The sequence below is a fragment of the Lottia gigantea genome (genome assembly GCF_000327385.1).
Source record: "Lottia gigantea unplaced genomic scaffold LOTGIsca_62, whole genome shotgun sequence".
Lineage (NCBI taxonomy): Eukaryota > Metazoa > Mollusca > Gastropoda > Lottiidae > Lottia > Lottia gigantea.
The window spans coordinates 482,343-496,409 of NW_008710115.1; the positions used below are offsets into that span (position 1 = coordinate 482,343).

A 14,067-nucleotide genomic window follows, 5' to 3' on the forward strand; every position below is an offset into this window, starting at 1 on the left:
CTAAATTCAGAATTACCACTAAAAAATTGTTAAAATTTTGTCATATTTCCATTTAACTTATGTATTGCAAAAGTAATGTTTAATACAAAATTGATTGTTTTAAAAAATCTGCTGTTTCAGGCATTTAAATCAAAATTGTTAAAAATAAATGTCCTGTGATCTTCTTGGTGTTTTTATTTCAGCGAAGACTTTTCCATATTTTGATATCTTGATATCTTGTCTTAAGGTGTCAGGAGGGCCTGGTCTGTTCATAATTCTTTTCTCCAGTCAGTTGTGATGTGTCATGTGAATATATGATAACATGTGATAGAATAAATATAGAATGACTCTAATTAAATGATCCAAATTAGGTGCAGAAAAATGTCATTTAATTTCTGATTGGATGATGATCATCTGCAGAGTCTTGTCATGTGACATCTGAGAGCACACGCAGAAAACTCTTGCAAATGAGACAAAAATCACTGACAAATATCAAACTGGCTAGATCTCCAAAATCCTGTCAGAGAAAGCATGGACACACTCAAAATTACTCAAGATCTGAATCAGCTTAAAGCAAAAATTTAAACATAGAAAAGAAATAGATGAATGAAAAGTAAATTGTTTAGATCTAAAAATATTTAATCTTTTTTTTCTATTGATGGATTCAGAAATCTTATGAACAAAAAAATGTAAATAAATTGACACCGCTCAATTGAATTCAACTAAGACAAGTCAAATTGAATAAGGTAAAAGCTCTAATATTGCAAAATAATAAGTAAAAAGTAGATCTGTTTGTTCGAATATGATAACTATCTAAGAATTTTAATAAAAAAATATCAAAATTGCAATTTTTAAAGTGATACATCTTAGAATGAACATAAAATTTAAGTTCTCAAGGATGGTCAATATATATTCATCAGTGAACTTACCTGGTGTCATGAAGTTACGACAGAATCCCTGTCAAATTCATAAAACTACGTAATTATTGAAAAACGCTGAATCTTCAATAGTTAATTGCATATTTATGGATAATTATTAAGTTTTTTGGATTTATCGGATTACATAAGGACGTTATTTATGACACCAGGTATATCTACTGATGAATATAATAATATGCTCTTATTGGCCATGTTTAAAATTCTTTAAATGTTCATTCTAAGATGTTGTATTCTTTTAACATCATAGAGTAAGGGGCACATAGATGTGAACTAAAAGCTACCTTATGTTAAAGGGAAATCTGGAGGTCCAATTTCAGCTACCTATATAACTTTTTGGAAAAACAGTTAGACTGTCTTATTATCCAGGCCATTTTTAATCATTTCGCTTGCAATTTTTACTTATGACTTTATAAAATCACTGATAAGTGCAAATCAGAAAGAAAAATTGTGTGGCGCGTTTTTTGTTAAAAAACAGACATCAGATTTGTTAAGAAAGTAAATAGCTGAATTTGAGCTGTATTAGTTGGTAAGGAAATATTTACTTTATCACTTAATTATACTAATTAATTGTTTATAAAAATCAACTATTCATTTATTTATGGCATTGAAAATTTTAACAAATACAAAATACAAAACGAATATATAAAGACAAAATGATATGTACTAAAAAATTACATAAAAGAGTCATGGTAACTTAGGAAGGATTATTACATTTTTAATTTTTAATAAAAGCCTTAACTTAATGGTTTTCATGATGTATGGTATGTCTGAATCACCTTCTATTGTTTTCTAAAATAATGCAAAGATGTGAACATATTCAAATAGGAATGTGCACAACTTATGTGTGCACTCATATTATTCTACAAATTATAATCTGCAAAACATGGTTTTCTATTATATAAAAATAAATTCATAGCCAACATTCATCACAAAGTAAACATAGAACGAATAATTTCACAACCCCAAATTATATTCTTTAAAAGTATATCACAAATTCTTATTACTTTTGTTTGTAATTAAAAGCATGAATTGAGAAAAAGATGAAAATGTCGAGTCAATGTTCAAATGAATCTTCTTTTCAATAAAATGCGAAAACAATGTCAAAAGAATAATTAAGGGAGGTCTTTTTTTCCCCCATGATGCAATAAAAAAAAAAGAATCACATAGGATGAAAACAATAAATGCAGTATTGCAGGCGAGTTTTAAGGTTTCTCTATTGTTAACGATTGATTGTAAAAAAAAAACATCTTAATCAAGGATCACTTTTAACTTGTCCTTATAGCCATTCCCTGTAACAGTATACAATTAACAATAGCTCACTTCCAAAATCATATAAATCAATCAATTTGCTCAATCCTTAAAACAGGATGTATATATACTTTGACTACAATGAAATAGTATGCAATCAAAAAAATAAGCTTATATACAATCAATATATAAAACTATATAAAATATAACTATAGAAATAAAACAAATGCACCAAAACTAGTATAGGAACTACATTTCTAATGCAGTAACAATTTGACAACCTATTTCAAACAGTAAGCACTGATGATATATTAAGTACTATCAACTGATTAATGGTCAAGTTAGGATATTAATGCATATCAAGGATTTACTATAGGTAGAAAAAAATAGTTATTGAAACAATACAAACCAGATTTTTTTGTGTTCAATACTTATTTCAATACCTAAAATTTAGTGAACTGTTTGTATTTTTGTTTTCATCATCCCTGATTGTGCACAACCATCTATCTTTGCTTGACCATACAGTCTTACTTTTAAAATCTCATATGTTAACAGAGATACTGGACTGAACATAGGCATATGATGATATGAGATTGAACCAACAGGAAATTTTCTAAAGCCTTACACTAATGCAAGCAATGTTGAGGATTATATCTCAAGGCCAGACAGAACAGCCTTTAAACTACAGTTTTGGCTATTTTTTTTTTCAAAATGACACGAATGCCCAAATATACATGAATTTGCTCCATGATATGTCAGACCTTTAACTATATTAATATTGTTGTTGATATTGAGGTTGTGAATACTGATTATATGATTGAAATTGAGTTCCTGGATTCACTGGTTTATGTAATTGGGGAACTCCTTTTCTATATACTAACATCTTTAACACAGGTTTACGTCTTATATATTCTACAGCTTGTTTATGGGTAGCTACTGTCAAGTCTTTACCATTTACCTTTAAAAATACAAAAGGTTACAAATGAAACATAAAGTCACTTCTTACTGCTTCAAATGTAAATATTGATGCAATATCAGTATGCTTAGCAAGAAATAACATACTTGACAAGCATTCTATTTCTTCTTAGCAACAATAAATTGAAATTATCCATACCTGTAAAATCTTATCATGTATTTGAAGACCACATCTGGAAGCAGCACTATTTTCATGAATATATGTAACATAAATTCCCTATAAATAAGATTATCAAATTAAAAAAAAACCAATTAATTGCATTTTGAAACACTGACTATTGTATCCATTTTAAGCTTAGTAAAATACAAAATGCAAAAATTTGTGTATAATTTTTTTTAAGAGGTAATATAGCATAAATGTGTATTGCATTATTTGCACTTATTTATCATGCAACATATGAAGTAAACTTATACGAATTAGATGAGGGCTGAATCAGTCACTTATCACTGATATATATTTCTTTCATGTTAATTTATGATTAACTAATTCACTTTTACAGCAATACAACAAGTCAAAATGCTACTAGGCAGGCCTACTTTATTTCTATTTGAATATTTGCCACCAATAATTAATTTGGTAAAAAAACATAGGTACTCCTATTCACCTTATCTGGATATCCTTGTGGACTTTGTGAAGGATCTTGATCAATGCCACCACCAATTCGAAATCCACATCTGTACCTCTGTTTACCATCTTGTTCTAAAACAGGATTACCTTGATTATCTATGTCTGCATCTTTCTCTAACACAATGGGAATCTAAAAATACAATCATTGTTTCCTTATATTCTTTCGAAAGATTAAAGGAAAAATTGGGAGATCTTTAAAATTAATTTATGCATGCATATATTCACTGAACAACTGATTTTAGTATGTATATCAATAAAACTTAGTATAGATCTGTAAGTGTAGATTTCAAAATCAAATAAATATCATCCCAGCAGAATTGTAGACTTGCTCTACTAGCTGATAGAGCTCAAATTCAGCTATATGCATCAGTTTTCAGAATAAAAATATCTGGAGTCCAGTTCTCTTGAAATTACATACATACATAGGTCAAAAGTTTTAAGACTAAAATTATTGTCATTCAATTCAGGCTGTTAGTGTTACTAACATTTTTTATGTTATCCACCAAAAGTTATTCTAGTTTTATCAGTAGTACTATTTTGAAGCTAACTTTTTTTCCACTAAGAAAGAATTGGTTGAATTCAATTTACAGACAAAAGTGAGATGTATAATGAGTAGGTCAGGTGGGAAAATAAATAGGTAGGGCACTGAGGGAATGAAGTCATTGAAGTCATTGACATTTTCAATATTGTCATATCTTTTTCAAAGTTTACTTACACTGTAGCATTCAAGTGGGTCGCCAGCCGTATGGCCTGCCATATTATTCATTTGAATCTCCAGCTTTAATTCAATCTATACAAAATTTTAAAATAAAAACAGCGAAAACTTGTAAAATAATTCTTCTGCAAAACAAGAGGTGGGATACCGTAAATATCAGGCTACTAATTATGAAAGGTGAAACAATATTTAAAATTTAAGCACATAAAGTAATCAACTTTAGATTCTAAACAATGCTACTATTTCTTAAATTTATAGCTATGTTCAGATGAAATAAATTTTTCGAACAGTTTGATTTGAAATTACTGATTGAAATGAAAAACCACTTAATAAGTATATTGCGTTTCGACTCACAGTAAAGTTTCATGTGGTGAAGAATTTTAAGAAACCTCGAAAATGCCGGGAGACACAGCAACTTGAAAATTTATTATATCTTTCTTGATTGACATGTTACTAAATTAAAAAAAAAACACAGACATATATTACAAAATGGAGTTTCAGAAATTACAACCGACAGTTGAAACAATTAATGCATGGTTCATGCAAGAGGTGTTCAGATTTATTATCATTGAATCACTCCAGACTCCTGCCCTCGCTATATTTACATGTATTTAGTTTACCATGCCACACTTTTCATCATAAAATATTAATTATAATTAGGTCTTTAGAGTAGATTTGATGCATAAAAAAAACACAGGCTATGACTAATAAACAGATCATAGGTTACTAATAAATTTACATAGCTAGTTTACAGATAGAACAATTTAAAACTGTATTGATCGTTAGGGGTTAGTAATAGTAGTGGGTAGTTGCAGACTCTTGGCAGAGACTGCAAATCCTTGCCTTATAAGTTTTTCTAGGTTAGATGATAAGACGTCAGTCTACAAAACGTAATGTGCAGCTCACCTGATTATATATGATTCCCCAAAGACAGGCAATACTAACATACCGGTACAGTACTTAGTGCAGTCATATTTTAATCTATTTACATAATTCTAATAATTGCTTAACTGTTATTTTTTAGGTATATTTATGGAGAACAGTGGGAAGCGTATTTTGGTTTTTAGCATGTGTACCTGTAATAACAAGTATTTACATACTTTTGTGTAATATTAGTGTTTTTCATCCAGTCACTACAATAGTTGGTATGTATTATAACATGTATACCGGTACCATACGATTATGTATTGGATAAATTACATACCGGTAACCATTTCAAATAAGACAAGTTTTTAAATATTTTAATTGTGAAATATGGATTGGTCAAAATGAAAAAAGCAATAATGAATTGTGTATTGTAATGAGGTATTGTTGTGGTTTCTTTTGAGGTGTTTCAGCTACCTTGAATCACTACCTTGGACAATAATTCTAAATGTATCAGGTATAAAATCTGAGTCATTTATTTTCATTTAGAATTAGTTTTTTTTCAATTGGTTTAGGTTATTTTATTCTATACATATTATTTTTGGTCATATTTCCAAGCCCGGTTTGAATTTATATTGAGATGTGATATTGTGACCTCATTGATAATTACAGCCTGAGTGATAGTTTATAATAATGGCCTTTAAGTGAGCAAAATAATCTCTCTCAGCTGGTAAAGTGAATATTAAAATAGATATGTCCATTTAGATTTGATGTTTTTCTTTCAGATATGTTGTCCACACTATTTTCTGCATCTTTTTTACTCTGTGTTATACCCATATTGACAATCAATGGGATTTTGATTACTTACTCTTCTAGACTATTTACAGGTATGTGCCCATTGCAAATATCTTCCTTCCTGTTTCAAAATTAAGAAAATAAGTAAAAATGTTATAACATTAGCATAGTTTAAAACGCACCATAACTTGTATTTTGATGTTATTTTTTTAATGTTTTCTTTATTGCAGTAATACCAGATATTGGATCAACAAGATTTGCTAATCTTTTACGGCTGGTTGGGGTTAAACGCTTGCCACATGTTGGTTTGTTTTCTCTATGTGGAATGATTACAGTTTGGTGTTCAACTACATTTATTGGTAGTAAATATTCCTCATTGACTCAGTCACCAGATGGGTAAATATGCTTACATCTTTTATCTAACATAGTTTGATCAAATCAAATGAAAATATGAACTAGTTTTACTCCAAATAATTTAAGTTAACAGTTAATGGAAATACTGAATAAAAAAATAAGATTGACAATTTATTGAAGACTTAACATGGTCTTGGCAATATTACATTTTGAAGTTATCTATTTACTGTAGTTGATCTGTTATTAATTGGACAAGTTCACCATAGGTTTGACCAAATGTACCTTGTACAGCCCACCATTGAAATTTGAGTCTTCAAAATATGTGTGTCCAATTTTATCCGTGTTTGATTGTTAAATAAGGACTTTAAAATTTGGATTTTCTCGAGTAAGTAATGTTATTTATCATTTTTTTTTCAGACATATTGTGCAATTAAATGAACACCACATATTTCTAGTAGTGTTCGGTTTATTTGAAGGTATCAGTTATTATGTTAAATTTGATTTGAATCATTTTAATTGTCTACAATTTCCTTTGATACAGGTAAGTCCGTTTTTCTTGATTTATCCGAAAGAAGTTAAAATGTAGCTGAGCAAGATTGTTGTGAATGGTGGTATTTGATTTTGCAAACAATGGTTTTGATGATAAGAATCTGAAGAATTTCCGAACCAGAAAAATCCATAATATAAGACAGATATGAATATTAATGCAAACTGTCCCAATGACTTTATTATCCTTTCTTTATAGAGAGAGAAGTTTTTTGTATTTAGAAGTTCTGTATGTGGTGTGTTTTTAAGAATGTTGAAAGAAACAATAAGAGAAATCAAATATTACTATTTACTGTACTATTTCTTTGGTATGTTGGTTTTAAAAATTGTTTGATTTTTTGTCTTTCAAGATACTGTTCTGTAAAGTTGAATAAAACTCTAGAAGTGAAGCAAAGTTGATTAAATTATATATTTTTTTTATTGATATAGGTGGAGCTATAACAAGTTGGATAGCTTTTAATTTAAATCTCCAATATTGGTAAGATTTATAAGTAGTACCACCGTAGATAGTTTGAGTTATAATGTGTTATATATTGAGTTGTGATAACTAATATATTCATTTGAAATCTCAATATTACAGTTGTCTCAATTAGAGCTTGGTAAAATGATCGAAATAATCTATTATCGTTGCCAGCAATTTATATTTTCGATTATTAAATTTCATAATATTTTTTCATAATTATATGTCCAAGTTACATTTTCTCCATTGTACCTATACACAAGTAGTAATCCCAGCCCTAGTCTTAATTCAAAATAGCTCATTACATACTCCAAACTTTTTTCAGATAATCCTTATCAGAACATAAAAGGATTGTAGCCTTATAAAACTAGTAAGCAATCTTGATGGACATCACAAACTATGTTCTACCTATGATAAATAAGCATAGATAGGCCTATCTAAGTGTCTCGTGGTTATTAAAGGTACAAAAATATGAAGCTTATATGAAATATTTTAGTCTTTCATGTATTCTCCTAAATTTATTTCAACTGATCTAGGTTCCCTTTTACAATTAGATGACATTGCTACTTCCCACTGGTACATCAATTATTCAACTTCTGGTATTTTATTTTCAGTAAAGATGATGTACCCCTGGACACGATATTTGGGTTATTAAACTTCTCATTATTGTGGCAAGTGGTAGTTCTGGGAATATATCTAAACTTTAGTTGGAGTATAGGTCATCTTATCTTCAAAATCTATCAGACTGAAGTAGGTCTTTTTTTTATATTGTGACATTTTTTCAAACATTTTTGTTATATGTTCATCACCGGCGTAGCTTGGTGAATGATGTAGCTATTAAAAAAGAATTTGAACTTTTTTTTGTAGAAATATGAATTCCATATTGATGCTGTTTTTGAAAAGAAAAAAAGTTTACATGATGCCTTAAACTGTAATAAACAACCCTTAGTCAAGGTACAGTTTTACAACTTTCTTATGTTTTGTTTGTTGATACTCTGGTTTGTTTTATATTGTTATACGCCCACATCTCTCTATGTGGACGTATATTGTCGGCACCCCTGTCTGTCCGTCCGTCAACAGAGTTATTGCCCTTGCCCCAAAATCTTGAATATGCTATTACTCTCTTAGTTTTCAACCAATTTTGATGAATGAAACTTAAAATGGATGTTATTGGACCTAAATCGAAAGGTTTGAGAAAGTTTACTTTACTTCTGATTAAATTTAAGGCTTTTTCAAGACTTAGGCCTCTTACGTCAGTTTTGAGGAGTTATCGCACTTAAACCTCTGTACGGAACATCAATTGCTCGTAAATGCTTGAAGGAATCAAATAGAATTTGGTATGTGCATACATATTCATGAAACAAAGGTCCGTCGTAAACAATTGCTTGTAAACGCTCTAAAAACTAGATTTTTTGATGGAATCAAATGAAATTCGGTATGTGTATACATTCATAAAACAAAGATCAAGTTCGAATTTTAGCTATTTTTGACCGTTAGAAGTAGAGTAATTGCCATTGCCCCAAAATCTTGAATATTTACCATCCGCATGCCGTTGTGGGCGTATATGGCTGGGGTCCACTATCTTTAAAGAGTGTACCTAATGTCCCATTACAAAATATGAGCTGACATACATTTTAGAATTCTTCTAGCCAATTTCTTGTTCTATGAGTTCACTTACTCTGTACTATGTCTGTTGCCATTTTGCCACGAATGGAAAGTTAACCCCAATTTCCTAACTAAGCCGTCTCGATTAGGATTGAGCATCTGAAATGGCATGCCAATTAAGATGTGCAGTATGTATCCCATTAATTATTTACATGTGTATATATATACATAAATGGACAAAATGGTGAGAATAACAAGTCAGTAAAAAATGGTACAATTTTGTGTTTCAAAGTGCTTTCAGTTTCTAGTGTTTGTAATTTTCCAGTATTTAGGATATCTAGATTTAAGTTATTTATCTAAATGTTCCTATGAAAGAAGACAACAAGTGTTTTGTTTAAGTCAACCAGGTGGCCATCCACATACATGGAATAAAATCAGTGCTGCCTGTTTAGCTGAATTAAATACTCTTAACCAGCAGATAGAAGCTGCTAATTGGCAAGCCTATTCAAACGTACCTGTTAAGAAAACAAGCAATATATTTGATAAAAATTATACTCTAGGTATTTATTTTTTTATCTTATATGCATATTCTCATACCATTATCGTGTTTTAAACAATTTGCATATTTGTATCCCTTTTGGAAATATTTTTTTTATTTTAAAGAAACAGCCATTTTTTAGCAAGAATAACAACTAAGGTTCTTGATAATCCTGACTTCCATCTAAATGTTGGCCAAACAAAAGTCAACCTAAGACTATCAGCACTATTTTGGTCAACCCAGTTTATTCGACTGGTATTATGAGGAAAGATGGCTATTTCAAGGTCACCAGACTTCACATGCCCACTGAGATAAGAACCCACAACCACCATTTGTTGGCCATAATAAGCAAGATCCTAACACTGTCAATGACTGCAGACCTCCCTTTGAAGAAACAAAGAGCAAAATAAAACATGGTCATGCACTCGCTTTCATAAGATAAAAACTTTTGTCCACTATGTTTCAGGTGAAACATCAGAAGATTCTATGTTTCATAGAACAACAAATGATAATATATCTGTAAACAAACACAATGGTTCAACATTTTCTATTGATACATCTACTGAAACTAAACCTAAATCTATTCCCTGGAAGGATAAGGTGTGCTTATTTCTTTGATTCGTTAGAAGGACTCTAAGAAGCTTGTAAGAGATGGTTTTGTATTATGCTCATTAGTGTTAACTCCAGAATAGAAACTTAAAGACTATCCTGGTAGAAAATTATGCCCACTATGTTCCAGATAATGTACAGAACAGTGAATGCTTTTTCTGTTTGTGTAAAAGTCACAAAAGAATAACACAAACCTAAGGTGTGCATATATCTTATCCTGTTTTTTTTTTGAAAATAGATATTTTTGTGACATTTAATCTGCAAAATACATTAGTTACATACAATTTTTATGAGGATCACTTGTGAAACTAAAGGCATGTTTTATTGATTGTAGCTATGTGGAGTAATGAGTAAAAAACCAATATTAGGCTATTTTATGGGCGAGTTACCAGATTCTAAAACTTCTCAATTATTTTGTTCATCACAAGTTCAGATTTGGGCTGTAGAAGGTCAGTGATGGAAATATTTTTTCTTTAGTTTTCAGTACATTATATGATTATTATTTTGTATATTTCTCTGTATAGAATTTTCAAATTTGATATCATCCCATAGAATCTAATTGATCTATTAGTTTTTGTAGGAACAATGATATAAAATGTTCATTTCAGCGTTATCTTACCTGATATCTGCATCGTACCATGAAGATAAGTTTGGAATAGTACAAAGATCATTACCTGTTATCATTTCTAGCCTTGTTAATCTACAAGAGGTAAGTTTTTAACTCTCTATTTTGTAGTAGTAACCCTAGGACAGACACCCAATACCACTTGACACTGCATTTACACTGCAAATTACCAAGTGATCAAATTTTCTTGTGACAAAAGTTCCTGTAACTTAAAAACTATTCTCCGTGAATTACCGTCACACAATATAGATGACGTAAAGCAAATACAAAAACTTTGATCAACAGTATTAAAAACCAGGAATGATTTTATTCTTTAGAATGTTGATAAACATTTTAAGCTGATTGCTCCTGCCCAGAAACGTCATCAGAAACAATGCAGTGTTAATTACAGTTTGTTACGACAAGAATTACAGGCAGTGCTCAAATCATCTATACACAGAATCATTGAAAGATTCGGTAAACATTTATGGTATGTATATCTTCAGTTTTTATACGCCCACATTATAATGTGGAGATATATTGTCGTCACCCATGTCCCTCCGTCCATCTGTCCACAATTGCCTTGTGAACGCGATAGAGAAGTTTTCATCTGATTCGAATGAAATTTGGTGTGAACATTTATATTGATGAGATCTTGGACAAGTTCGATATTCACTATTTTTCGATGAACAGTTTTTGTTTGTGAACACAATAGAGTGTACAGTTTTCATCCGATTTAAATAAATGTGGTAAGATCATTTATAATGATGAGATCTTAGTCAAGGTTGAATTTGACAATTTTTCGATCAACAGAATTTGAGTTATTGCCCATGACTAAGTAAAAACGCATCAAAATTTGTTGGCGAAAGAGGCGACAGTTTATGTTAGAATTGTTAGTGTGTGTTTGTTTAAATCAACAATATCTTGCAGAAATTAGACTTTTGGTTCGACTTGAAACAGATTGGTGACTGCCCTTGATATACTGAAAATGTATCAGGAAAATGGGCGTATCTTGCTAGGCCACTTGTTAACTTCTTATCTTAAAAAAAAATAAGTGCAAGTTATCTTGAATATTTTTGCATAGACTTTCAGTTCCACATGTCCTATGCAATCAATTTTTGATAGGCAGATGAGCGTAATCTTTCTCGCTGGTGGAATTCTTCATTTGAATAGAAAATTGCAAAGGTAAAATTGTTGTTGATGAGAGCAAGTACTTGAATGCATTTTTTGAACAATTTTAAGAATTGCTGTAGTTTGGCAAAAAAAAAAAGATATGTGTGCCTCTTGCTTTAAGACTCCATTACTATGTTTGATTTTTAAACCTGAACTAATTTTATTTCAGTGATTTGCCATTAAAGAGTGAAAGTATAAAGAAACTTAAACCATTTGTGGAGTTTAAAGAATAAAAAGTATGAAAATAAGGATTCAAAGAATACATAAGGAAATTTAGTGTGAAAAGTTTATCACACATTATCATGAGGTGCTAATAAAACTTTATTTTTCTTTGACAAAGATTCCAAGATGAGACAATAGATGGAAATCTATTATTATCTGACCTTCAAGGAGTAATCCATAAATATTAAAAAATGTGACAATGAACGCGAATTTAAGGATGATTCTTTGAAATTGTGTAAATTATAACATTCACAATGGTAAATGTATAAAGGGAATAAATGTGAGTGTAATGGTATCAATAGTGCCACTGTAAATATAATAAAAAAAAAGTGCTTGCTTTAATAAAAAACGATACATTCTAAAAGATTTTTGTGTTCACTTCCATTAACTTAGGTGAATAAGACCAAGTCATTGGCTGTTAAGACTGGCTGTGTAGTCTACCAGTTTTGAGGGGGTAGATGGTGCATTCAATCATGTTTCTAATGCCTATCCATTATTTTTCCAACAACATGGCGACCTATACAAATTCAGTTTGCTCAAATAGGTATATAGCAGTAAAAAGCATATATTTTAGAAAACTTTCATGTATAATTTACGTTTATATGAAAATCCACAATTGGCCACAGCACTGGATATACTGAAAAATTCATTGGGTAATTGGGTGTATCTTATATGACAACCACATATTCTGAGTTATTGTCCTTGACAAAGAAAAGAAGGACATGCAACAAGAGTCTGTCTGTATTGAAAATGTTCCTCCAAAAGATATTTCAATATAGTAAAATGACATCTTAAGGTATCTTAATATTTCAAATGTTTCTTAGGGAGGTCCTACATCAGCTGGCTATATTGATAACTAAAAATATCTGTCAGAGGTTGGACCACATTGTTCCACCGTAAGGCAATTTGTGAAGTAAAGTATTTCATAGTTTTAATAAATTTATAAGGACAGGTGTGCCATTTTAGGGGTTTGATTTGAGTATGTAAATAGTCTTAAAAAGTACAGTACAAGAAATGTACAAAAATCCTATAAATTCTTTAAAAATACTGCAAACTAAGAATTTTACTCACTATTTCTATATATATCTTTTCTATCACAGAGTATCTTAAAATGACAGTCGTCATTTTAACATTCAAATGCTGATAATTCTGGATACTCATGGAGTTGATACTAACATAGGTCCAGATAAAAACTTTTGGATTTTTCAACTCAGTTTCCCCTTGTCAGTTGCAGGTAAGAGGGCCAGTGTGCTACAGGCTGTGCAGGTTAATTTGTATAAAATTTGTTTACAGTAGTCGAACAGGGTCATTGTGCCAAGTCTCAGTACTCTATGGTCGGTTATAATAAAGTTTATTGTTCAATCACATAATTTTATCGCCAAGATAAAGTCATGAACATTTATTTGGACTATATTCCATAATTATTCTAGCATATTATGACCCAGTAAATCATGAAGCATAAATTAAGTTAATGTGCAAAGTCTGGGTAATTTTTAGACTCCCCATGCTCCTACAGTACAGAGATGTACTACTAGTATAAGATTACCGGTATGTTCCTATATATATATATTAATTATAAGCTTTCAATTACTCTGGCATCGTCGCGTTCAACCAAACAGAATTTAACTTAAAACTAATTTTATATCGCCTGGACAAAGTATATTAACGTTAAAATATTTATATGCACATTCCATGACCCAGAAACAGATTGCGTTTTAAATGAAATAGTCTAGTTGTCAGGCACGCTACAATGCAACATTTCAGTAGCAGCCATGTTGAATAAATTTCTGATCGGGTTACGGATAACTGACTTT

The 14,067-nt window shown here is 30.4% G+C and overlaps 2 protein-coding genes across 2 annotated transcripts; one reads left to right on the forward strand and one right to left on the reverse strand.

Annotated features, from left to right (window-relative positions):
* Positions 1-2,683: 2,683 nt before the first annotated feature.
* LOTGIDRAFT_166897 (hypothetical protein) lies at positions 2,684-4,617 on the reverse strand. The gene is made up of 4 exons (XM_009064364.1): positions 4,484-4,617; positions 3,746-3,898; positions 3,281-3,357; positions 2,684-3,124 (listed from the first exon to the last, which is right to left on the reverse strand). Exons 1-4 carry the CDS (start codon positions 4,523-4,525, stop codon positions 2,938-2,940), a joined length of 459 nt encoding a protein of 152 aa, XP_009062612.1. The 5' UTR covers positions 4,526-4,617; the 3' UTR covers positions 2,684-2,937.
* Positions 4,618-4,881: 264 nt separating this feature from the next.
* On the forward strand, positions 4,882-12,618 carry LOTGIDRAFT_235256 (hypothetical protein). The gene is made up of 15 exons (XM_009064365.1): positions 4,882-5,032; positions 5,508-5,628; positions 6,133-6,234; positions 6,373-6,538; positions 6,914-7,037; positions 7,242-7,350; positions 7,472-7,520; positions 8,117-8,252; positions 8,370-8,456; positions 9,433-9,667; positions 10,112-10,245; positions 10,589-10,703; positions 10,863-10,963; positions 11,197-11,348; positions 12,201-12,618. Exons 1-15 carry the CDS (start codon positions 4,973-4,975, stop codon positions 12,262-12,264), a joined length of 1,755 nt encoding a protein of 584 aa, XP_009062613.1. The 5' UTR covers positions 4,882-4,972; the 3' UTR covers positions 12,265-12,618.
* Positions 12,619-14,067: the final 1,449 nt, after the last annotated feature.